At 37.6% G+C, this 24,000-nt stretch overlaps 1 protein-coding gene across 3 annotated transcripts in view; it reads left to right on the forward strand.

Annotated features, from left to right (window-relative positions):
- Positions 1-24,000, forward strand: part of PCDH7 (protocadherin 7) — a gene marked incomplete at its 5' end in the record, with an annotated part of 309,969 nt that overhangs the window by 52,152 nt on the left and 233,817 nt on the right. Inside the window, one exon of one of the 3 annotated variants that reach the window (XM_080612207.1) lies at positions 12,102-12,161. The exons of 1 other annotated variant lie outside the window; for it this stretch is intronic. In XM_080612207.1, the coding sequence (XP_080468333.1) occupies positions 12,102-12,161 (60 nt within the window). The remainder of the gene's footprint in view (positions 1-12,101; positions 12,162-24,000) is intronic. One more of the 3 variants, XM_080612208.1, reaches the window with a different exon arrangement.

The following is a 24,000-nucleotide window of genomic DNA, read 5'->3' on the forward strand; positions in this document are numbered from 1 at the left end:
CTGTCAAATCTAGCTTAATTTTGGTCATTTCAGGTTTAATGTAAAAGGATGCCCAAGAAATTAAAGGTCACTTAATTAAATGCTCATTTTTCTTTTGATTTTATTCTGTATTCTACAACATGTGTTAAAGATAAAAACAAGTTTCTCTGTTTCCATTAACAAAAGTGAATAGAGAAGAAAAAGCAATTACTTGTAGAATGTAAAATCCTTATGATAATTTAGCAGACTTTAATTAAAACAATCTACCACACTGTGCTCATAAGACAGACCATGACAAAAGCTCTTATTTGTTATGAAACACAATACTAGTCATTGATAAAAGACATACAAAGTTGCAACTTATATTGAAGCATGGAATTTATATTTCCTTTGAAAGGCAACACATACATACAAAACCCCCTCTGGTTTCAAACTTAATTTTAAGAAAGTAAGCAATTGACAATGCAAACAGCTTTACAATGTCAGTATATTTTCCATAGTGTTTTGCATGCATATAACATAGTATCTAAGGATCACTGTATTCTTTATAAATTTAGCTTGTCATTATGATGCTTCCATTATGTAACTTAAGTGAGTATTTAGATGAATATTTGGAGTAACTGCGAATTTATAAATTGTACGAACCATTTGACTACAACTTGGAGGTACACTGAAGAGGGACTCAGGAAAGCCAATTTCAGTTTTCGTCTACCACTCACCTATAAATAATGTTGTTTTATGAATCTGCATGCTTTCTGTAATCTGTTCAAATAGTGTATTTAGCCTATGTCCATTTAAAAGATGTAGCCTGACCCTGCTCTTGACATTTGTTTTCAAATTGGTGATAAACTTGTAGCAGTGTTTACTTTTGTCTTCTAACATTTTATTTTCTTAGTGGTCTTGATTAATTACTATGTGTCCTGGGTTCAGCAGTGGCAGTCAGTTTTGTTTTTTTTTTTTTCCTTCTTAGTAGCTGTTGCAGCGCTGTGTTTTTGACTTTTGGCTTGGGAACAAAAAACTGATAACACCAATGTTTAGACTGACCAAGGACTTTGTGAGTCTCATGCTCTGCCAGGGAGGAGGAGGGGCCGGGAGGAAGCGGGGACAGGACACCTGACCCAGACTGGCCAAGGAGGTGTTCCATACCACAGCACGTCATGCCAGGGGATGTAACTGGGAGCTACCCGGAAGGGCACGTCCCCTGGTCGGTCGGGCTGTCTTTTCCGGCGGGCGGTATCGTATTCTCTTCCCTTGTTATTTCTCTTGTCGTTGTTATTGTTGGTGGTGGCAGTGGTGATTTGTGTTATACCTTAGTTATTAAACTGTTCTTATCTCAACCCGTGGGAGCTGCATTCTTTTGATTCTCCTCCCCATCCCTCCAGAAGCGGAGGGAAGAAAGGTGGGGGGGGGGCAGTAGACTGCGTGGTTCTGATTTACAGCTTGGGCTTAAACCACGACACTATGGTTTTCCTCTTATTACTACAACATCTCTACAAAGTGGGAAGTTGCCCTGGTCAATGAGTTTTCTGGGGTGAGAGTGATACCTAATTGTACTTTGGAATTTGATATAAAGGTTGGTGAATCTGCCCTAGCCATTTTCTGCCTACAGATCCTGTATGAAGCAGTTAAACCCAGCCCCCACCTACATCTTTCCCCCTCACTTTTTTCCATAACTTTTTCTTTTAGTCTACTTTAGTTTTGGCTGTTCTGTGGGGAGTCTACCTTTAGAGTTTTACTGTGCCTTTGGCATAATCCACTTTGCTGCCTGACATGTGGAGACCAGGAATAATCCACCTGGGAACAAGCAGCGGGTCTCCTGATACTCAGGCAGAGTCTCTGCTCCACTACGCAGCATTAGTGCATTTGTTCTCCTCTATAGGTAATCTCTTGTTAGCCCCCCTGAAGCAAGGGCAGGCATGTTGTGGGGAGGCAGGAGAAGCCCCTGAAGCCTGTTATACCCCCAAGTATAGAAGGAGAGTCTATATTGAACAGGGATTACTGGCCTGGTGTCTGCAAAAGGCTGAAGTGTAAAGAATTCCTGTGAAGTCTGTTGTGGCCATGAGATGAAAAGTAATAGTTCACATTGCAAAGTAAGCAATAAATGTATCTGCTTGCTATTTCTGCCACATCATAGGAGTCTGTTTTAAATATATCTATAAAGCTTTTAATTCCATGCATCCATACTTCTGTCAAAAGCATTTCTCTGAAGTTCCCTTTGGCTTTGCAGTTGCAAATGGCCTAAGCAACAAATTTAATTGGCATATACCACTCCATGCAGATTGTAAATTAGGCAATGATTTAAAAAGTCTTCTTTAAAATGAAACAGTTATTAATGCCATTAAAAAACAAAACTGCATTAAAAAAACACATATTTGTCATTCACCTCAGTTTTTCTATACATTAGGCACTGAAGTCTTAGAATCGTAGAATCATAGAATAGTTAGGGTTGGAAAGGACCTTGAGATCATCTAGTTCCAACCCCCCTGCCATGGGCAGGGACACCCCACACTAAACCATGTCACCATGTCTTGCCAATTTTTATTTTCTTTCTTTCTTTTCTGGTGAGTGGGGATGATGCCCGGAAAAATTATAAACCAGTTTAATACTGTGACTGAAGTGACAAAGGATCACTAGCAAAAAATACAGACATTCTGTGTCTAGGCATATTAATTCTAGGTCTTGGAAGGGTACATTCCTTTTTCAGTCTGTATGGTTTATTCTCTTCTGCACTGGCCTTCAGTACTAGGTCTAGACAACGATTGTAGTGTCACTGTCATGTGGGAGGAAGGTGACACGGAAATAATTTTTATGCATAAGTCTCAGAGGTACAATATATCAAATACCCTTTCAGAGGATCAAATACACAGGTGTTAATTCTGTGTTGTCTATTTTTTTTTTTTAATGGAATAAATTACATGATCAGGAAAATTAGGAATGAGAAAAGGGAGAAAGGAAGAGAGAATCAAAGAGAGGTACATTATAGGGGTGTGGTCAGTATAGGGGTAAAGGTTTGAAGAATGTCAACTGAGATAGACACTAAAAGGATAATTAAAAAAAAACTTTATTAAGCTATATTGACAAAACAAGAGTGAGATAGAAGCAGGACAATTATTAAACTTAGAGGTGAAAGATAACATAGAAGTGATGCAGAAATGGAAATAAAAATTTGCGTTGGTCTTAAAGGTGATAATGTTGTACATGGGAGGCAAAAGCTGGAAGTATCTGAGATAAAAGCAAAACTTGAAGTCTGATATATGTAAGTCAAGGAGGAATGGATAAGCATCATCACAGAATTACGGGTGATATAAAACAAAGCATCCTGTGTCTTCTTGTGAATGAATCTGTTAGGACAGAAATGATGCTGTTTTGTCAGAGAATAAAAAGTACAGTATTTATTTTTAAGTAGGGATGAAGCTAGAAAAGAAGGGATAAAGGTCTACAAGGGTGACCATTTTTTATCAAAGTAGAGCAGAATTTATATGAAAAGAAAGGTTGCTGACAGAAAGGAAGAAGGAAGATGGGATAAAAACAGAAGTTGAAAATGGCTTTACCGAAAGCAGTTCGTGCAAAGCAATCTGATACCTTCCTTTGAAAAGATAATAAATTTCCTAGATAAAGAGAATTTAATAATTTCTGTCTTTGGACTTCAGCAAGCAGTCGATACTGTGCCACCTGGGAAGTTATTTGTGCATCAGAGGAAGATGGTAGTTGCTAGATGAATTACAAAATATGTAAGAAATTCACTAAAATGAGATTACTGTTGGTGTTGTTGCAAAGATAAGGGGAGAGAGAGAGAAAGTTCATCAAGTCAAGCATGAGTCTTAAGACTGATTTTGCTTTATACTTTAACGCTTGTGCATAGAGTACAAATATAGTAATGAAACTTGATTATGAAACAAATATGATAAACATCATGAGTTTTTGTGAGAGTTAGACTGTAGCAGACAAAGGACCAGGAAACCCTTTAGACTGTAGCAATTAAAATGAACCTTAACTCCTCAAAATACAATAGTGAGAACAAGAGAAGCTGTAAATTCAGTCAGGAAATTGTGATATGGAAGCAGTAGAGAAAGAGGATAATTTAATGAATTAGGTAGAGTTACTACGAGCACCAGTGTGACACAGGCAAACTTGTTTCTGCAATGTAAGGCTGAATCATGTTGTGTGCTGCTGTGAAAGAAATGGACATATTCATATGATTTGAGGAGTCATTTATGAGACTTCATCTGAAAAATCGTTATATTTTTCTGCTCAACAATTTTGAGGGAGAATTTATCTGAATTATAAGAATTTCTAATTATATTTTGAGATTCAGAAAGAGCTGTTTAATAACCATGGAATATAAAGATAGCTGTGAAAGAGTTGACTAATTCATACTTAAGAATTAAGTACTTCACAGGCATTCTTTAGGAGTTGACTTATGCAGACATAAGGCTCCTGAGAGACATGCTGTGGCAGACTAAAATTGAATGGCTGAAGCTGTTACTATCCTCAAGGCATGAATACCTGAACCTCCTTAATCACTTTTTGAATCACTGCCTGGTATATTAGGGTAATTCTGGAATTCTTTTACTTTAGTACACCCAGCTGAAGACTGAACTCATTCATGGGCATATCGTATAACCCTGCCCTGAAGGCTTTTATGCCATTCATGTATGCTACATGTACCGCAGAGCCTTGAGAAAGTAAATATAGAGAAGACGGTTAATTTCTCTTCATAAAAATATTTTGAATAAATACCAGCAAAAAAGTATTAATGAATAATGTTGATATAATAGCAATTAATATATCACTGTATTTTAAGTCTAGAAATTACAAAAAATATTTCAACCTTTTGGAGTTATGAGGTGATGTAAAAATAACTTGCTAGTTTCAAAATGGAACTTCATCAGTTTAGAAAAAGAATTATACAGGTATTTTCTTTCCGGTATGTTCCTGTACTTCTAAGAAAAGGAAGAAAGTAAAGTAAAAAAACCCCATATGACAGGCTTTTCACACCTTGGTTTTTTAAGGATGGATTAAATTATTAGTAGAATTATCTACACCAAGCTCAAGTTATGTTCTGTAAGCTGTTTAAAGAGCAGCATAAAACTCTCAGTGTGAGATTTGAAGCATCAGAGGCATCTAAGGATATCAGTACTTGCTGTTCTGTTTTTGTGAGCCTTTTTTTCTTGACATGGCAGTATTACTCAGTCCAGAGTGTTGCTGTCTGAAGATTGTAATAACTTAAATAGATAACATTCTTACACATTAGAGTGCTTCTTAATACATTAGTTCAGTAACGTGACAGAATTTTAATAAATGTATTATGGAAGTAATATGCAAGACATATGGGTACTATATTATTGAGACTTTTTTTAGGTAGATTAATCTTACATTATTCTGCTCTGTGCCTTCAAAAACCTATTAGCAAATTGTATTTCCGAACTATCTGAAATAAGTAAACCCATATGTATTGAAAATAGAACAATAATATCATTATAGTGGGTTGCATTGAAGACAGTTCTCTGCTTCAGGAATTGCAAAGCATTGTAGTAAATAGCATTAAATATGCAATATTTTTATTTTTACAGTGCTTATTATGATGGGGATGAGAGAGTTAAATGAGATATATTTATATTTATATGAGATATATTTTGGTTTTCATTTCTATCTATAGCTAGCAGAAGGTATATGTTCATGATTAATTTACATTAGGGTTTGGGGGTTTTTTTTAGAAAGAACTGATTTCTTAACAGTTAAGTATGTGTGATTTTTTGAATTCGGAGGTATAAATTCTTTAGTTTGTGGGGATGAATGAATGAATTTCAGGGCAGTGACACAGACACAGTCTTTCCATGTGTAACCACTATCTTTGTGAGCCAGTGATTAACACATCACCCCATTACTGCAAAGCATGACTGTGAAGAGAATGCAATGCTAATATCCTAATTATTGGAAGTGTCGGGATTTGCCAGATGCCTAAATGTTCAAAATTCATTCACAGGCATAATGTAAGCAGGAAAGCAATAAAAGAGAGATTTTGTAAAGACAGTGCATGATGCATGTTTATCTTATAAATTTTATGCTTGTAATGATGGGTTAAAAATGATAATTTGTGTATTTTTCTGGTTTTGGTATGAAGTAGAAAGCTTAGTTTTAATGGACTTGATTTACCTTTTACTTAACATTCAGGAGTCAGCAGTAACCACACTTAAGTTGTAAAACTAGACCCAGCCGATACAAAGTAGTTAAGAATATGCCAAATTGAATTTAAGTAAGGTTAAATGAGAATACAGGCATCTTAAACCCTGGACTAACTCCAGGTGTTTTACCCTTTTAAGCTTATTTTTTTAAATTTCTTTTTTTTTTTTTTTTTTTTTTTAATCAGAATTATGAATGGGTTTTCTTATACTAGACCATGCCTGCTTGTTACTGGAATTCTAATGACTAAAATCTATGCATCTCTGTGATCTCAGTCCTCATTAATTTCTTTTTCAGACAAACTTTTAATTGATTTAATTTACCTGTATTTTTTATCCTATATATGGCCTTTAATGATTTACAAATATTTTACAAACAGCACAAAATAAAACAATTTTATTGAACATTTTATGTAGTGATTAATTTTATTTTGTTTAAGAATATGAGAATTAATATTCATCATTCAACATGTATATTCAAAGGCAATGTATTCAATACACATCCTATAATTCCCCATGCCTTATTTACATTTCTGTCACAAACTGAAAATGAAGTTGTGTGTGTAAAACGAATTTAAAAATAGATTAGAAGCATCTTGTGGAAAGTAACAGGAAACCTATAGGACACATATTTTTATTTGGCATTTGCTGTAGTGGGCAAAAATGAGCATGTTGTGCCTTTCAGTTCTGTTTAAGACATGTTGAATGTTGCAGCAACTTGTAATGTCTCAAATTTTTAGTATATGCACACACATCAATCAGATCAATATATGATATATGCTGCAATCATAATGTATTTACAGTACACATTTACTGCTAAGAAGAAATAGAGATGAGTGGCAAAAAGAAATCAATATAAGGGTGCTTGCAGAAGTCAGTCATTCTGAGTTTGTAGCAATATGTTGTGGCTGTGATCATCTATACTCAAAGTCTGACTTCTCATTTGATGAAAGTTAATTGTATATAATAACAAATATATATCACTAGTACTAAAATTTCACTTCCCAATGGCAGTGGATATATAAGTTAATGAAAAAGAAGAAACAAATGTGAATATTTATGAATAAATTTGGGATTATTATTACAATTTTGATACACTGCAGCATTGAAATTCTGGATTAGATTTCCTATTGAAATATTCATACAAGAAAAATGTAATCTATCAAGGAAATATGTGAGATTATGCCTATGATAAACAGAAAATGGACTCAGGATGCAATAAAAAACTTTCAGGCCTGCATTTCAGTGTTATGGTCTGGATTAGTGGAGAGCTGCAAGAATCTTGCTCATGAAAACTGAGGTAGTGACTCTCAGTTCTTCATTTAACTCTTTGGTTATATGTGCATTTCCATGCCAGGAAACAGGAAGAGGAAAACCAGTGATATCTATCTATTTTCTGGAAATTAGTAAGATTTTTTCAACTGCCATAGAAAAGTGACGAAAACAGCAACTCATTTCACAGAAACATAGTCAATGAGAAAAGATAATTTTCTGTTTTTTTTTTTAATTAATCATTATATATGATGCATCTACATTAATGATACAGAGCACAGGAAGGGTTTATTTAGGTTTGAAGTCTTGGAGTCTTGCTGTACATATTTGAGTGCACCACTGACACTTCTGATGCATTGTCTTCCTTCCAGTATTGTCTTCAGGGTACCACGTGGTGTATGGCACTTGCAATGCAGACGCAAGGTCCTCCGTCAGTTTACTCTCTGTGACTGCGCAGTGTATGCCTAAGATTGGCAAGTAGTACAAGCTCTCTTGCCTGTTAAGATGCAATGTGGAAAGGCACAATAAATTGCACTGTCATCCTTCCTTTTTTATACTGCACCAGCAGGTAAAATACACACACACACTTAGACCACCTTGATTATTTGAATTTGTGAGGATACAATATATTGCATTTTTGATAAAAAGATCTATCACTTTGTCTAGTATGTGTCAGGTAATTGTTTTTTCTTGTTTAGCTTTTATTTTGTATTGATTTATGATTTGATTTGTTAACTGAAAAAATAGCGTGAGTTTCTGTCATAGAAGAAAGCTCTAATTATAGAAAAAATCTGTTACATTTACGAACCTTTTGGACTTCAGAAATATCATATGAATGCACCAAATGCTCACAATTGTATCTGTGTCTTGGAAAAAGATATTTAAAATACATGTTTGTAGATTCCTGTTGATTGCATACTGGACAAGTCTACTATTGCAGTGAATGCATTCCCCTAAAAGTTAGCAAAGCTTATTTTTGCTATGAATTTGAATAGCTGTTGAAGTTAACAAGTTTGAGGTATTCAATGTACTTAAATGATAAGTAGAGAGATTGATCAATCAAGTTAGATAGACAGGTAGATGTGTTACCTATATTTCTATATATTGTTTTTTTGGCTCATTGTGTGTTTTTGCTGTTTAGTCAAGCTAAGACAGTGGAAACTGAACAAAGAGATTAGCATATAATTGGATTGATGATGACGATGAAGGATTTTACTGTGGCGTAAATATATTTCTTCTGCAACCAAAGCAGAATGTTTTGCTTACAGGAAGCCCAGATGGCTTCCTGTAAGAAGATCATATTTAGACTGAGGAACAGACGTTACTTATTTGAGGACATTTGGGAGTCTTTTATGGACTATGTTTGTAGAGCAAAAGCTGCTTTGTAGAAATGCTTGACATTACTATCTTACATTTGTATAATTTGGTTTTAACTTTGCGTATGTGTAATAGATTAGAAGTGATTCATTAAAACACTGGAAAATAAGGACTTAGTAGTGAGTGATGTAAGGTAAATATATAATTATTAATAATTCAGAAACACTGGAAAACCTGAAAAGACTGGTGAAAGCCAACCAAACATGTCACATAATTGACACACAATGGGTTAATATTTTTTGTGTAGATGACCCATTTCTGAATGATATTTTAAGAGCTTTTTTTTAAGAATATATTGGACAAAAAGCTTCATTGTTTATTATTAGAAGTGCCTGTCTCTTCAGTGTTTTGTTCATAAACGTATTAATCAAAGTGATTCAAAGGAAATGTGATTTCACTTAGATCTCCATTTTCTTTATGTTCACCTTGAAATGTAATGGTTGATACTTGGCATTTCGAATAACTTAGATGTTCATAGGATTATCACTGTATATTGTATGTTGCCATCAAAATCTGACTCACTCACTCCCTTTTTTTGGGGGGCTGCGGGTGAGGTGGATGAGGGGGAAGAAGAGTTTCCTGTTTGTTTTCATATAAAATTTGTATTCTTGGCTTCTTATAACTTTTTGATATCATTAGTGACTTACCACACTATTTATCCCATCACTTCAAGGAGAAAAGTTACGCTTGCCACTGATACCCAAAACATACTATTTTTTCCTCTGTCTGTAGTAACTACAGGTAAGAAAAGCAGGAATACATAAATCACTACAATTTCTCTATGATTTAAAACCATCCTGTTCCTGGACACAGTCTACTTAATTAATTCTTTTTCTTAAGCAATATGTAATACTATTCTTACTCTTTTTGCTGCCAAATAGTTCCTTTATGGAGTCTGTTTGGACCAAAGAGAGAGAAGAGGAATCTTTTTACTCGCTTAAAACATCTGTGATACAGGATTAGGTTAGCCAAAATCTACTCACAGTATGTATCAAAGTATGTTAGAGATTGGAAGGGACCTCAAAAGATCATCTAGTCCAATCCTCCTGCCAGAGCAGGAACACCTAGATAAGGTTACACAGGAATATGTCCAGGCGGGTCTTGAATGTCTCCAGAGAAGGAGATTCCACAACCTCCCTGGGCAGCCTGTTCCAGTGTTCTGTCACCCTCACTGAGAAGAAGTTTCTTCTCAAGTTTAAGTGGAACCTCTTGTGTTCCAGTTTATACCCATTACCCCTTGTCTTATCATTGTTTGCCATTGAGAAGAGCCTGGCTCCATCCTCATGACACTCACCCTTTATATATTTATATACACTAATAAGGTCCCCCCGCAGTCTCCTCTTCTCCAAACTATAGAGACCCAGCTCCCTCAGCCTTTCCTCATAAGGGAGATGCTCCACTCCCTTAATCATCTTAGTCGCCCTGCGCTGGACTCTCTCCAGCAGGTCCCTGTCCTTCTTGAACTGGGGGGCCCAGAACTGGACACAATATTCCAGATGCGGTCTCACCAGGGCAGAGTAGAGGGGAAGGAGGACCTCTCTCGACCTACTGACCACCCCCCTTCTAATACACCCCAGGATGCCATTGGCCTTCTTGGCCACAAGGGCACAGTGTTGGCTCATGGTCATCCTGCCATCCACTAGGACCGCCAGGTCCCTCTCCCCTACACTACTCTCTAACAGGTCATTCCCCAACCTATATTGGAACCTGGGGTTGTTCCTGCCCAGATGCAGGACTCTACACTTTCCCTTGTTAGATTTCATCAAGTTTCTCCCTGCCCAACTCTCCAGCCTGTCCAGGTCCTGCTGGATGGCAGCACAGCCTTCTGGCGTGTCAGCCACTCCTCCCAGCTTAGTGTCATCAGCAAACTTGCTGATAGTACACTCAATTCCCTCATCTAAATCATTGATGAATATATTAAATAATACTGGTCCCAATACTGACCCTTGAGGCACTCCACTAGATACAGGCCTCCAACTGGACTCCGCCCCATAGACTACAACTCTCTGGCTTCTGTCCTTCAGCCAGTTTGCAGTCCATCTCACTACCTGATCATCCAGGCCACACTTCCTCAATTTAGCTATGAGGATGCTGTGGGAGACTGTGTCAAATGCTTTGCTGAAGTCAAGGTAGACCACGTCCACCGCTCTGCCATCATCCATCCACAATGTTATTTCCTCATAAAAGGCTATGAGGTTGGTCAAGCATGACTTCCACTTGGTAAAGCCATGTTGACTGCCCCTCATAACCCTCTTATCCTTGACATGCCTTAAGATGGCATCAAGGATAAGGTGTTCCATCACTTTCCCAGGGATGGAGGTGAGGCTGACTGGTCTATAGTTACCCGGGTCCTCCTTCTTGCCCTTTTTGAAGACTGGAGTGACATTTGCTTTCCTCCAGTCCTCAGGCACCTCTCCCGTTTCCCAAGACTTGGTAAAGATGATGGAGAGTGGTCTAGCAATGACTTCCGCCAGTTCCCTCAGCACCCGCGGGTGCATCCCATCTGGACCCATGGATTTATGGATGTCCAGATTGCTCAACTGGTCCCTAACCCATTCCTCATGGACTAAGGCAAACTGCTCCAGTGACCTGACTTCATCTGAGGTCTCAGGAGTACAGGGCTCTTCAGGACTGCCTCCGGCAGAATAGACTGAGACAAAGGCAGCATTCAATAACTCTTCCATCCCTGTATCTTCTGTCACCAGGGCACCCATCCCATTCACCAGTGGGCCAACCTTGCCTCTGGTGTTAGTTTTATCAGCTATGTATTTGAAAAAGCTCTTTCTGTTGTCCTTGACCCCTCTCGCCAGATTTAATTCTAAGGAGGCCTTAGCCATCCTAGCTGCCTTCCTACATCCTCTAGCAGCAGCCTTATATTCCTCCCGAGTGGCCAGCCCCTCCTTCCATGACCTATAAACTCTCCTCTTCCACTTGAGCATACCCAGCAGTTCCTTATTTAGCCACGCAGGTCTCCTGGCCCTCTTCCTTGACTTCCTACGTGTCGGGATGCTCTGCTCTTGAGCTCGGAATAAGCAATTCTTGAATGTCAACCAACTATCTTGGGCCCCTTTACCTTCAAGCAGCCTTGCCCATGGGACTTCCCCTAGCAATTGCTTGAAAAGGCCAAAGTTTGCCCTGCTAAAGTCCAGGGTTGCAATTCTACTTGCTATTCTACTGGTCCTACCACACAAGATCCTGAATTCCACCATCTCGTGGTCGCTGCAACCAAGGCAGCCCTCAACCTCTACTCACATCCCAGTAAGCAGACATATATTTTTGTATTTTTTGTAGGTGTATACAGTACAGACTACACAGCACCCTGGCCACATTGAGGAATCATGTAAAATGAATGTATGTGCTTGTAAGTGAATTATTTATGAAATGAAACTCCAACTCTAAGGGATGTTGGATCACAAAGTACATGAACTCTCTTTGCTCTCATGTTAAGAAATTGATTCCCAGGGGACAGGGTTACTGCAGAATGATTATAAGCGGAGGAACAGGATCAAATACCATCTAATTTAAGAATATGAATAGAATAAAAAACCTCACAGTTTTCTGTTTTGTACCATCTTTGAAAGGGCTGAAATTTGATTAGATGATTGCTTCAATTAGTAACTGGGAGATGAGCGTGAACAAGACTGAATTTTCAGTGTTTGAATTAAGGAGGCATTTGTGGTTTGCTGAAAAAAAAAAGAACAACCTTGATGATGTGCTAGATAAACAAAGAAAAAAATTATACCTCAGGACTGAATTTCTGGAAATCCAAACATAGTTTTCATATTTGAAAGTCTGTATTACCTGCAGACCTGAGACAAAGTGGGGGAGAAGAATTAGGGAAAGCAGTCTTGGGTCTTCAGCTTTTGTTGAGAAAAATGGCTCTACAAGGAAAGTGGGGTAGATACAGAGAAGAAACCAAAACACTAAATGACTCTACCAGCAAATGGGGAAATCAAGTCATTCACATGTATACACATAACCTTTGGTTGTCAGACACAAGTTAGTTCATTGACACTAGACTAGAAAACTATGCCAAGGATTGTACAATTGCCAATATCCAAACCACATATAGGGCAGACCTGTGAATCTATTAAGTCACTATTAAATCATTATTATACATCATACAAAGACAAAGACTATATCCCCAACTCCAGTTTATATACATATGCCAATTTTTATATTTTATATATATATATATTTAGATATTACACTGTATAGAATATCAGCTTATGATTTAGAGGAAGGAAATGCTGAATATTTTTTCCTAAAGAATTTATTCATTTATATACTTTATCTTCATTTTAAGGAACAACAAAAGAGGATTTTAAAGTATTAATAATTTTTCTACAAGCTCCTTTTCTTATGAATAAAGCATAACTTCAGCCCCTACAATTTTCTCATGTAAAGCTAGTATAACTGAGTGAAGAAGCCATATTGTATTTGTAACTGAAGTGTACTTTATCACTCACTCTCCTTCATAATATGGCTTTTCAACTGTATAAATGACAATGCTGAAAAAATCTTTTTATCTCCTGATTGTTATGCATTTATGCCTGAATTAGCTCCCGCTTTGTGTTTATTCCTTCAAAACTGGTCTACTACTTTTTTCCACTCGTAGTAATTAGTTCCAAATAGAGGAATTTATGATACAGTGGGGGCTTTGACCTCTTTATTGTAATGAGATATATTATCAAACTTCAAAGCCTGTATACTGCTATTGTATTGATTTTGTTTTCTGTGAACAAAAATCAATGAGCAAAATTAAAATAAAAAAATCAATTCTTCCATTTTTGAATTGATTTGGGTGTTCTACATGTTCTTTGTTTATTTAACCTTAATTACTAGTCTGGAACTCATTGAAAGGAGAGCATGTTGAGACTTTTTATAATTCTGCTTAGAAGAAACTTATGGAAATTAATGAAACACAGAGGAAAAGGAAATTAAAGTTAATACATACAGGAATGAGAAGGAAAAAGATGCAAAAGAGATCAAGAAAAGCACTGTTCTCAGTTGGGATGCATTGTTTAGGAATATCAAAGACCCTATAAAAAACAGTATAAAAATCAGCTTTGTCAGAAAAATCAGCATAGAGATTCTTCTTTCCATTTTCTAGCCTTTTGCTTTAATTCAATAGATAGTTAAAAATGGCATATGAAATACTTGCAATCCATTGTCTGTGTAGTATGAGTTCAGAGCAGTTGCAAATCTTACCGATAGATAAGAAAAAATACCAAAAAATATTTAACATGTAATATTTTGCAGAAATAAATACATTGAATGCGCAAATATATTTGTGAAATTTTCAGCCTTTTTCTGAATATGGACATTATCTTAGTAAGAAAAAAAAAAGAAAGTTTAACCTGGAAACTGTAAAGAGAGATGTTAAGGACCTCTGGTCAGATTTTTATCTCAGATACAGCAACTCTGTATTTCAATACAATTATTCTGCAACTGGGAACGAAATAAAAAAATGTATCTTCTGTCTTCATTTCAATTTCATTCTTCTATATTTAATTTTCTGGTCAGAAGCAATTACCAAGAGAGGACCCTTGAAAAATATTGTGCAACTACTGTAATTTTCAGATTCCACAGTTTAGCAACCAAGCAATTTGCATGGAATGAAAGCACTTTTATATTTCCTCTTGCTACACCACCAGTGGGGAAAGGTCAGCAAAACAGTGGGAGACCAAATGATTTTTCTTTTCTTGTGTGACATCAACTCGCAAGACACTGGGAGTTTCAGAATTGTAAGTGATGATACAGCTTTATTCAACTATTTCTTTCCTCTGCCTCCTATGGCTGTTTCATTGTTAGGCAATGTCTTTTTTTTCATCAGAATGAGGGAGTGAAAGCCTATTTGTGACAAGTGACATTCTACTTTCTATTTGCCACTGTCTTCATGGGTGAGAATAAAAGTACATCCATATGGTTCTCATTTTCCTACCTTGTAAGCTTAAGTTAGAACTTCTAAAGCCAAGTCTGACTTGCCATACTCGTATGAACAGGTCAAGTAAACCCAATGAGACTGCTTGTATGAGTAAAGACAACTCATCTTTTAGTGTCACTTTACCCTCATGTCTGCTTTATACAAGACCACTAAAGAACAAGGTCAGCAGCAAGCTATCAGGGAAGTTGTGATATGCAATTACTTTAGGTAGTTAAAACACAAGTTAGATAAATCATTAGTAGGAATAATGCAGGAAGTGGCAACTAGTGGGAAACGGAGCTATGTGGCACATGATTTCTTTTCTCTTATTAATGGTTGTACTTTTGGGGACTATGTATTGTCACAGCTTGTAGAGGCACTTGTACTGATGCCAATCACAAATTTAAATATAGATGGAGAACTACTCGGTAATTTATCCATCAAACCTAAACTAAAGGATTAACTTAAGCAAACTTCCAACACCTAGACTACAATTTAATCTCAGGGTGAACAATATAATTTAATTTAATCAAATTGTTTTTGCAAAGGTTCATAAAAAACTTTAAATCTTCACTTGAGGTTTCTCAGGCTTGTTGAAAACCTATGTCCCTACTCTTCCTGCAAGCTTAATTTAGCTCTGTAAGCACAGAGGCTTGGATTTACCCACTCATCATTTAAAAATCTGGTGTGATAATCCACACTTTAACCCATTACTCATTTTACTGTTTGAGTATGATTAAGTTCACTGAATTTTTCTGAGCTAGGACAAAATAGCTTTTTACTCTCAAATGCAGTGACTACATTTAAATTTCCAATGTATACTTATTATGCATACTTACTAACTCAAGATTATCTCCCTCTGCATTGGGTTAAAAATGTGCTTGCAGACATTATATTTGACTTTTAACATCACATTTAGGGAAAACTATGATTATAAGAAACGCTGTTACAGCTTCTATACTGTTCTCAATATTTTACAAGAATCTACATTGAGTGTAATATGTGATGAATGCCTTAAATAACCCTTTCCAGCACGATGAACATGCTCACACAGTTTCATTGTTTAAAATTAAGCTATTTGTTTTAGTTAGAATGTGTCTGAAAATATCAAGAAGCCACAGTCAAATTACTGTTCTTCATCATAGCCCAGTAGATTACTATTTCAACAGTGCATTTCTAGTATCAAAGGAAAATTGTATCAGAGCTATCTATTACAGGAAAAGCGTTTGTTGCCCTTTCTAAAAGAGTTATGGTGCTAATGGAATAAAAAGTTCATTATGTCCCCTGGCAGTTACAACACAGCCCTCAGTATTCTTCAGCGGTGGAATTCAAGGCATTGTTTTCAAATCTAGTTTAAAATTAATTTTCTTCTAAATCAACTTATTTTCCACATTTAAGCAGCCTCAGTTTAGCCCAGAAACACCTTTTTCAATAGCAAGTGCCAACCAAGCCAATTTTAAAAAGATTTCTATTATTTATTGTTTATACATATTAATACCATGGTTATTTATATATTATCATTAAGAAATATGAGAGAAAAATGTTCTGGAGGACTTCAGGAAACCTAATTATGCTCTGTAGCCTCTCTTATCAGGCTTAATTATCTGTTTATGTTACATTTTGCAGAGTTCCTATTCAGGAAAGTAGGAGGACTTTAAACTAGCTTTTGACACAAAATAACCTTTCTTTAAACTATGAAACTATACACAGATAATTGTTGTTTCAGGAAAAAAAAAAAAAAAAAAGCATTCAGTTCTTGAATACTGTTCAGAGCAATTTTATTTTAGCAAATGTAAGCAAAAGAGTGGAATATAGACTAAGTAACCTCAGAAGACTGTATAGGCATAGTTCTACATAATAAATGTCCAACTGCTTTTCTTCTTACTGCTAGAAGAATGACCATTACTTCTGTTATGTGCCCCTGTATTGTGAAAATGGTAGAAGTATACAGAGAGTAAAGATAAGTCTAGCCTGATGCCAGTCTCACCTTGCACCTCTAAGAAGTGAGTTAGAATGTAACCAGATACAAGTGCATTTTTAAGAGGTAGATTATTATTATTGCAAAGCTTGGTGTCTCATCTAAGCTAGCTGTATAGTTTCAGAATGGAGAGATTTTATGATGAGAAGAAGGCATCTCTGGACACTAATTCATGTCAGCTTGAGTTGGTTTTTTAATATTTAGGGCAAAACCCTATAGTCTCTCTCCTTGAGCCTAGAGAGAGGAGGCTTGATCTCAGAGGAACATTAAATGTGCTTAAGCTCAATCACAGAATCCTAGAATGATTAGGGTTGGAAAGGACCCTAAGATCATCTAGTTCCAACCCCCCTGCCTTGGGCAGGGATGCCTCACCCTAGACCATGTCTCCCAAGGCTCTGTTCAACCCAGCCTTGAACATTGCCAGGGATGGAGCATTTACCACTTCTTTGGGCAACCCATTCCAGTGCCTCAACATCCTAACAGTAAAGAACTTCTTTATATCCAATCTAAACTTCCCCTGCTTAAGTTTGAACCCGTTACCCCTTGTCCTATCGCTACAGTCCCTGATGAGGAGTCTCTCTCCAGTATTGTTGTAGGTCCCCTTCAGATACTGGAGGGCTGCTGTGAAGTCTCCACACAGCCTTCTCTTCTCCAGGCTGAACAGCCCCAACTTTCTTAGCCTGTCTTCACGTGGGAGATGCTCCAACCCCCTGATCATCCTCATGGTTTAAGGGAAATATAATCTCCATTTTCAAGAAGGGGAAAATGTAAGACCCAGGAATTTACAGACCAGTCAGTCTCACCTCTGTGTCTGGCAAAATCCTGGAGCAGATTCTCCTGGAAAGCATGCTAAGATACATGAAAAACAACGTGATTGGTGACAGCCAGCATGGCTTCACTAAGGGGAAATCTGCCTGGCCAATCAGATGGCCTTCTATGATGGGGCTACAGAACTGATGGATAAGGGCAGAACAGCTGATGTCATCTACCTGGACTGGTGCAGAACGTTTAACACTGTCTCTCACAACATCCTTGTCTCTAAACTGGAGAGACATGAAGTTGATGGGTGGACCACTCGGTGGATAAAGGATTGGCTGGATGGCCGCACGCAAAGAGTTGTGGTCAATGGCTCAGTGTCCAACTGGAGATGGGTAACAAGTGGTGTCCCTCAGAGGTTGGTGTTGGGACCAGTCCTGTTCAACATCTTTGTCGGTGACATGGACAGCATAATTGAGTGCACCCTCAGCAAGTTTGCCGATGACACCAAGCTGTGTGGCTCGGTTGATACGCTGGAGGGAAGGAATGCCACCCAGAGGGACCTCGACACGCTTGTGAGGTGGGCTGATGACAACCTTATGAAGTTTAACCATGCCAAGTGCAGGTCCTACACCTGGATCGGAGCAATGCCAGGCACAGCTGCAGGTTGGGCAGAGAAGAGATTCCGAGCAGCCCTGCAGAGAAGGACTTGGGGGTGTTGGTCGATGACAAAATGAACATGGGCTGGCTTCACTCTGTGCTCACAGCTTCATTCCTAGGTCTGCTACTAGTACTAACCTTTTGGGGGCTATACTTGTGAAATCAGAGAATAAATTTTCATTGTCTCAGTCAGAGAAAACTGATCCATTTTGTTCTATGAACTGTTTGTAAGGTGATGAGATCCATAGAATGTCTGTAAACAGTAGTATGATATTGTAGGAACACTTTAGCCTTCTGTTTCACTGGGAGAACTGGTTTTAGAGCAAATCTTTTTTTTGCTTAACATCTGTAAACTGCCTCCTGGCCAAATTTTTGAAACAGATGTTAATTTTCATTATTATGTGTATGGGACAATTCTGTATATATATTTCAGTGCACTTTCATCAAAGAATGCTTTAGAGTTAACCTTGCTGCATTTAAGAAAAAAATATTTTATAGATTACCTCTTTTTCCTGAAGTATCATATTAGGGAAGAATCATAGAATCATAGAATAGTTAGGGTTGGAAAGGACCTTAAGATCATCTAGTTCCAACCCCTCTGTCATGGGCAGGGACACCTCACACTAAACCATGCCACCCAAGGCCTCATCCAACCCTGCCTTGAACACCACCCAGGATGGAGCTTTCACAACCTCCCTAGGCAACCCATTCCAGTGCCTCACCACCCTCACAGTAAAGAATTTCTTCCTTAGATCCAATCTAAACTTCCCCTGTTGAAGTTTGAACCCGTTACCCCTTGTCCTGTCACTACAGTCCCTGATGAATAGTCCATCCCCAGCACCCTTGTAGGCCCCTTTCAGATACTGGAAGGCTGCTAGGAGGTCTCCACGCAGCCTTCTCTTCTCCAGGCTGAACAGCCCCAACTTCCTCAGCCTATCTTCATACGGGAGGTGCTCCAGTCCCCTGATCATCCTCGTGGCCCTCCTCTGGACTTGTTCCAGCAGTTCCATGCCCTTCTTATGTTGATGACACCAGAACTGCACACAATACTCCAAGTGAGGTCTCAGGAGAGCAGAGGGGCAGGATCACCTCCTTCGACCAGCTGGTCACACTCCTGTTGATGCAGCCCAGCATACGGTTGGCTTTCTGGGCTGCAAGCGCACACTGCTGGCTCATGTTCATTTTGTCATCGACCAACACCCCCAAGTCCTTCTCCGCAGGGCTGCTCTGAATCTCTTCTCTGCCCAACCTGTAGCTGTGCCTGGCATTGCTCCGACCCAGGTGTAGGACCTTGCACTTGGCATGGTTAAATTCATAAGGTTGGCATCAGCCCACCTCACAAGTGTGTCGAGGTCCCTCTGGGTGGCATTCCTTCCCTCCAGCGTATCAGCCGAACCACACAGCTTGGTGTCATTGGCAAACTTGCTGAGGGCGCACTTAATCCCATTGTCCATGTCACTGACAAAGATGTTGAACAAGACTGGTCCCAACACCAATCCCTGAGGGACACCACTCATTACCGGTCTCCAGCTGGACATCGAGCCATTGACCGCAACTCTTTGCGTGCGGCCATCCAGCCAGTTCTTTATCCACCGAGTGGTCCACACATCAAATTGATGTCTCTCCAATTTAGAGACAAGGATGTCATGTAGGACAGTGTCGAATGCTTTGCACCAGTCCAGGTAGATGACGTCAACTGCTCTACCCCGTCCATCAGTTCTGTAGCCCCATCATAGAAGGCCACCAAATTGGTCAGGCAGGATTTCCCTTTAGTGAAGCCATGAAAATGAAGCTTATTATTTGGTGATTGTTTCAAATATGGATATATTGTTTTTATTCAAGTATTTCATAACTGTGAATTGTGAACATATTGATAGTGAGTAAAGGCATTTAACAAGCTGGAAAAAAGACATAGTATGGAAGTAGCTAATTCAATAGTATTTTGAAACCACTGATTACATACTCAGCGCTGGCAGTGACACAGCTATACATAAGCTTTGTCCTTAGAAGCCTACATTGTTAAAGGGAAACTAGAAGAGCCATGGGATACTCAGTGTTTTTGTTTGCCTTCATCCTGCTTCCATCCCTCCTTTTGAAATACTCCCCATGGAGGACATTAGAAAGTTGTGAATTAAAGCTCCAGGGAGTCTGAAAGAAACAGCTATAGGCTGCATTGTGGAATGAAAAGGGTAGATTTCCTGGTGCAATTAGTCTGGTATTTCTACGCATGATGAAAAGCTTGTAGTGTAGAGAGGATAGTGAAAGTGGAAAGACCATGCAGTTACGTGTATCATCACATGCTCACCTTGTTTTTCAGATGCTTAAAAGTGTGTGAAGTTTGTCTAAGCATCTTGCAGTGATAAGGAGTGATAATTGCTGACTAGCTGTTGAATTCAGCTTGTTGTCTTTCAGAGATCATCCGTTTGGATATTTTTATGAATCAGATCACAGCTTTTGAGGAAAGCTTGTGCCTGTATTATGTACAGACATTTGAATATTTCCAAAGAACCTGAAGTGTATGCAGGGAGCTAAAATCAATAAACTCACTTGGGGCAGTCTCTAGTTTTCTTTTATTTTTCTAATTTTCTTTTATTTTTCTAATGTTGATGGTGTCAATATCTGGCATTAATATTGAAATACAACATGGTGAAAACACAGGTGCAATGCTAATAAACTGATTTTAAAATTTTAATCTCTTTTTTAAAAAGTAAAGTTAGTTTCTAAATATAGCATTAGATTTTAAAAATAACAGGATTTCTTTTTGTATTGTGTTGTGGAGCCTTCTGCACTTTGCTTCGAAACATTCTCACTTAAATTAGAACTGCCAGTGAGCATCACCAACAGATTTTTATTTCATTCAAGAAGTTATTTCTAGTAGGATGACTTTTCACAAATATATAGCGGTTTTTTACATGTTGTTTGGGTGACTTTTAAATTAATTTGTTTTTAGTGCCTTTGAGAGTTTGCCGCTTATTGCACTACGTTCCAAAATAAAAAGTGCTTTCCAAAAATAGAGTTTACAATTGTGGGAGGTCAGACAGTAATGTAAGGACCTCTGTTTTACAGAATTCATTACTGTAAGTGATGCAAGAAGATGGAACATTAGCAAGGTTTAAAAGAAGATGGAAGATTTTTTTAAATGCTATTTAGTCTATTAACTTTCTAGAATTTTCTTTATCAGACTTCTACATTTATAAAATACGTGGACATATTTCTGTCCTACCCAGTGCCTGTCTCAGTAAAGGTTGCATTTATAGCATGAGCTACATTAATTTCTAACGAATAATCTGTAACAGTGTGGTTTACTACATAGAACTGGTAAGTAGGAATTTGGGATCTTACATTGCATTCTGGCTGGTGATACTGATCTTTTTTTGTGGTGTGAAAGAAGTCACCTTAGATTTCTGCGTTTTGACTCTGGTGTAGTAAATGGATGTAAAATATCTTACATTACAGGACATGGTGATGATTGCTTAAGTCAATAGCATCCATGTTTTGTGAGTGTCAATGGGAATTTGCTAATTGATGCCATAATATTGTAAAGTTCTGGGACACTTACCTGCACATGTGCAGTGCTTTTGTATGTTGAATTTTAAAACTCAGAATCTTGAACTCTGGCATAAGAATTTCAGCTTTGCAATTTTCAGAATAGTGTTTTTTTTCCCCATTACTATCATAAAAAAAATTGTCCTTAAAATGTTACTATTTCATTTTTGTATAATTCATTGGAAATACAGGAAAAATTTTTTCTTATAATGCACTAGGTACTGACTCTGCTGGATCTTTAATATGCTGGGCATATTGAATGAGAGAATTACAACAGCTATCATAGTGCATATAGTAAATAGGGTTGAATTTTCATAAATGCTCACTTTAACTTTCTTCAGTGATTAACTGTTTAAAAAATATGACCCATAAGTGTCAGTATTAGACACAAGTACAGATGGTTATCCACATCTTGCAATAGCCGGTGTGAATCAGCCAAATGGCAGGTGGGTAGGTTCTGGACATCTGTATCATCTCTCTGGTTTGTGCATCTGTCTCTCAGAGCCTGAACAGCTGCAGTGGCTGCTTCTACATGCCATAACTAGGAAAGAAAAGGCAATTGAATGTCCCTAGACATGGGCATCAATGGCTGGCACCTTATACCAAATTCCTAACTCTGTGTGCATTTCATGGTTTTTGCACATCAACAGGCTTTTTAATATTGCACATCTAATACTTCAATATAAGCTTAAGAGTTTTCATAATACTTCTTCTCAGTATGGCACTTTATTTTAGGAGAAAATATACATATTGATTTTTTTTTTTTTCTGTAGGAAAAAAAATGTGAATAATGGTACCTGAAGAAGTATTACTTTATTAAAAAATGGAAGATCAAATTATCACTAATCTTTTGATACTCAGTTTTACAATCCATTGAAATTCTTCTGTAGAGATTTGTACTTTGGGTAGCTAGAATGGTTGCCAATTGTGCTTCCCTCAACAATTATCTTATTCAAATGAATACTGGTAAGCTTGAAATATCATAAGTAGCTTTTTCCCTTCTGTAATCTACTTTTAATAGGAGGAATGAAATATAGTCCATATGGTAACCTAGATGATCTGTCTTGAATTGTTTCTGGGATAAGATCAAATGCATACCTGAGTTATGGTTACATGCCCAATCTGAAATTATTTTCATTAAAAATTAAAATCTCCTTTAAATACACTTAGTCTGAGGCCATCTGTTTTCATCTGATTTCATAAATCCTATAGTCCTTGTACTGGATAAACCTCTCCTACACTAGCTTGCCATTGAGGTTATAACAACAAAGGTAGCAGTTGTGATATGGGCTTGGAGTACTGCATGCTAGAGTCAAAGGGTGAAGAGCATTTACCTTTATAAAAGCCTACTTCTGAATCAAGAAAGTGAAAGAAAAATGTGTCCCAGTGACTTCAGCGGGTTTTGGATCAGGTCTCAGTGTAGTAAACTGGCAAAATTGATTCTAAGTATGATTACTTGATGAACAGTGTAGTACTTGTTATTAAAGACTTTTCTATGTATGATATCAACCTACAAAAGAATAATAACCTATATTTTTATCAAGTGATGTGTTTTTACTAATTGAAAGAGTAGGTAATTTCACAGACACAGAAAAAAGCTGATTTTTGAAAAAATGTAATATTAATTTAAATCTCTAGGGATTTCAGACTTGTGTTTGAAACTGTAGTCCTATGTTCCTGTTTCTGAACTAGTCATTAAAAAGAATACACAGTAATCATAATTTTGATTCCCCTTTATAATTACTGATCAATTTCTGTATTACACTGTCAAGAGAGTACTATATACACTTAAAAAGAAGCCTGGCTTTAGCAACAAGAAAGCAGCACATCATTCATTAAAGCTAACACAAAGCATGCAAATCCTAAAATAATGTGTCAGCAGGGCGGTGGTGGTGCATTTCTGAAACAGAGGATTACAAACAAGCTGTGTGCAGTCTGCAGTGATACAAAGACAGATTTTTCCTCTTGTCAGAAGGTGCTTTGTGTTAGTGGTTTGACAGTGCATTTCAATGGCAATATGAAAATATTGAGTCTTAATATCACAGAATCACGGAATCCCAAGGGTTGGAAGGGGCCTCAAAAGATCATCTAGTCTGACCCCCCTGCAAGAGCAGGGTAACCTAGAGTACATCACACAGGAACTTGTCCAGCCGGGCCTTGAATATCTCCAACGTAGGAGACTCCACAACCCCCCTGGGCAACCTGTTCCAGTGCTCTGTCACATATAAAGCTTCCTCATATTGTTTTTATTCTTTGTAGACTCCAAGCAGCTGAACATGCAAGAATTTATATTCACTTAGAGTTTCATTAAAGTTGGTGGATTT

The sequence above is a fragment of the Psittacula echo genome (genome assembly GCF_963264785.1).
Source record: "Psittacula echo genome assembly, chromosome: 1".
Taxonomy (NCBI): domain Eukaryota; kingdom Metazoa; phylum Chordata; class Aves; order Psittaciformes; family Psittacidae; genus Psittacula; species Psittacula echo.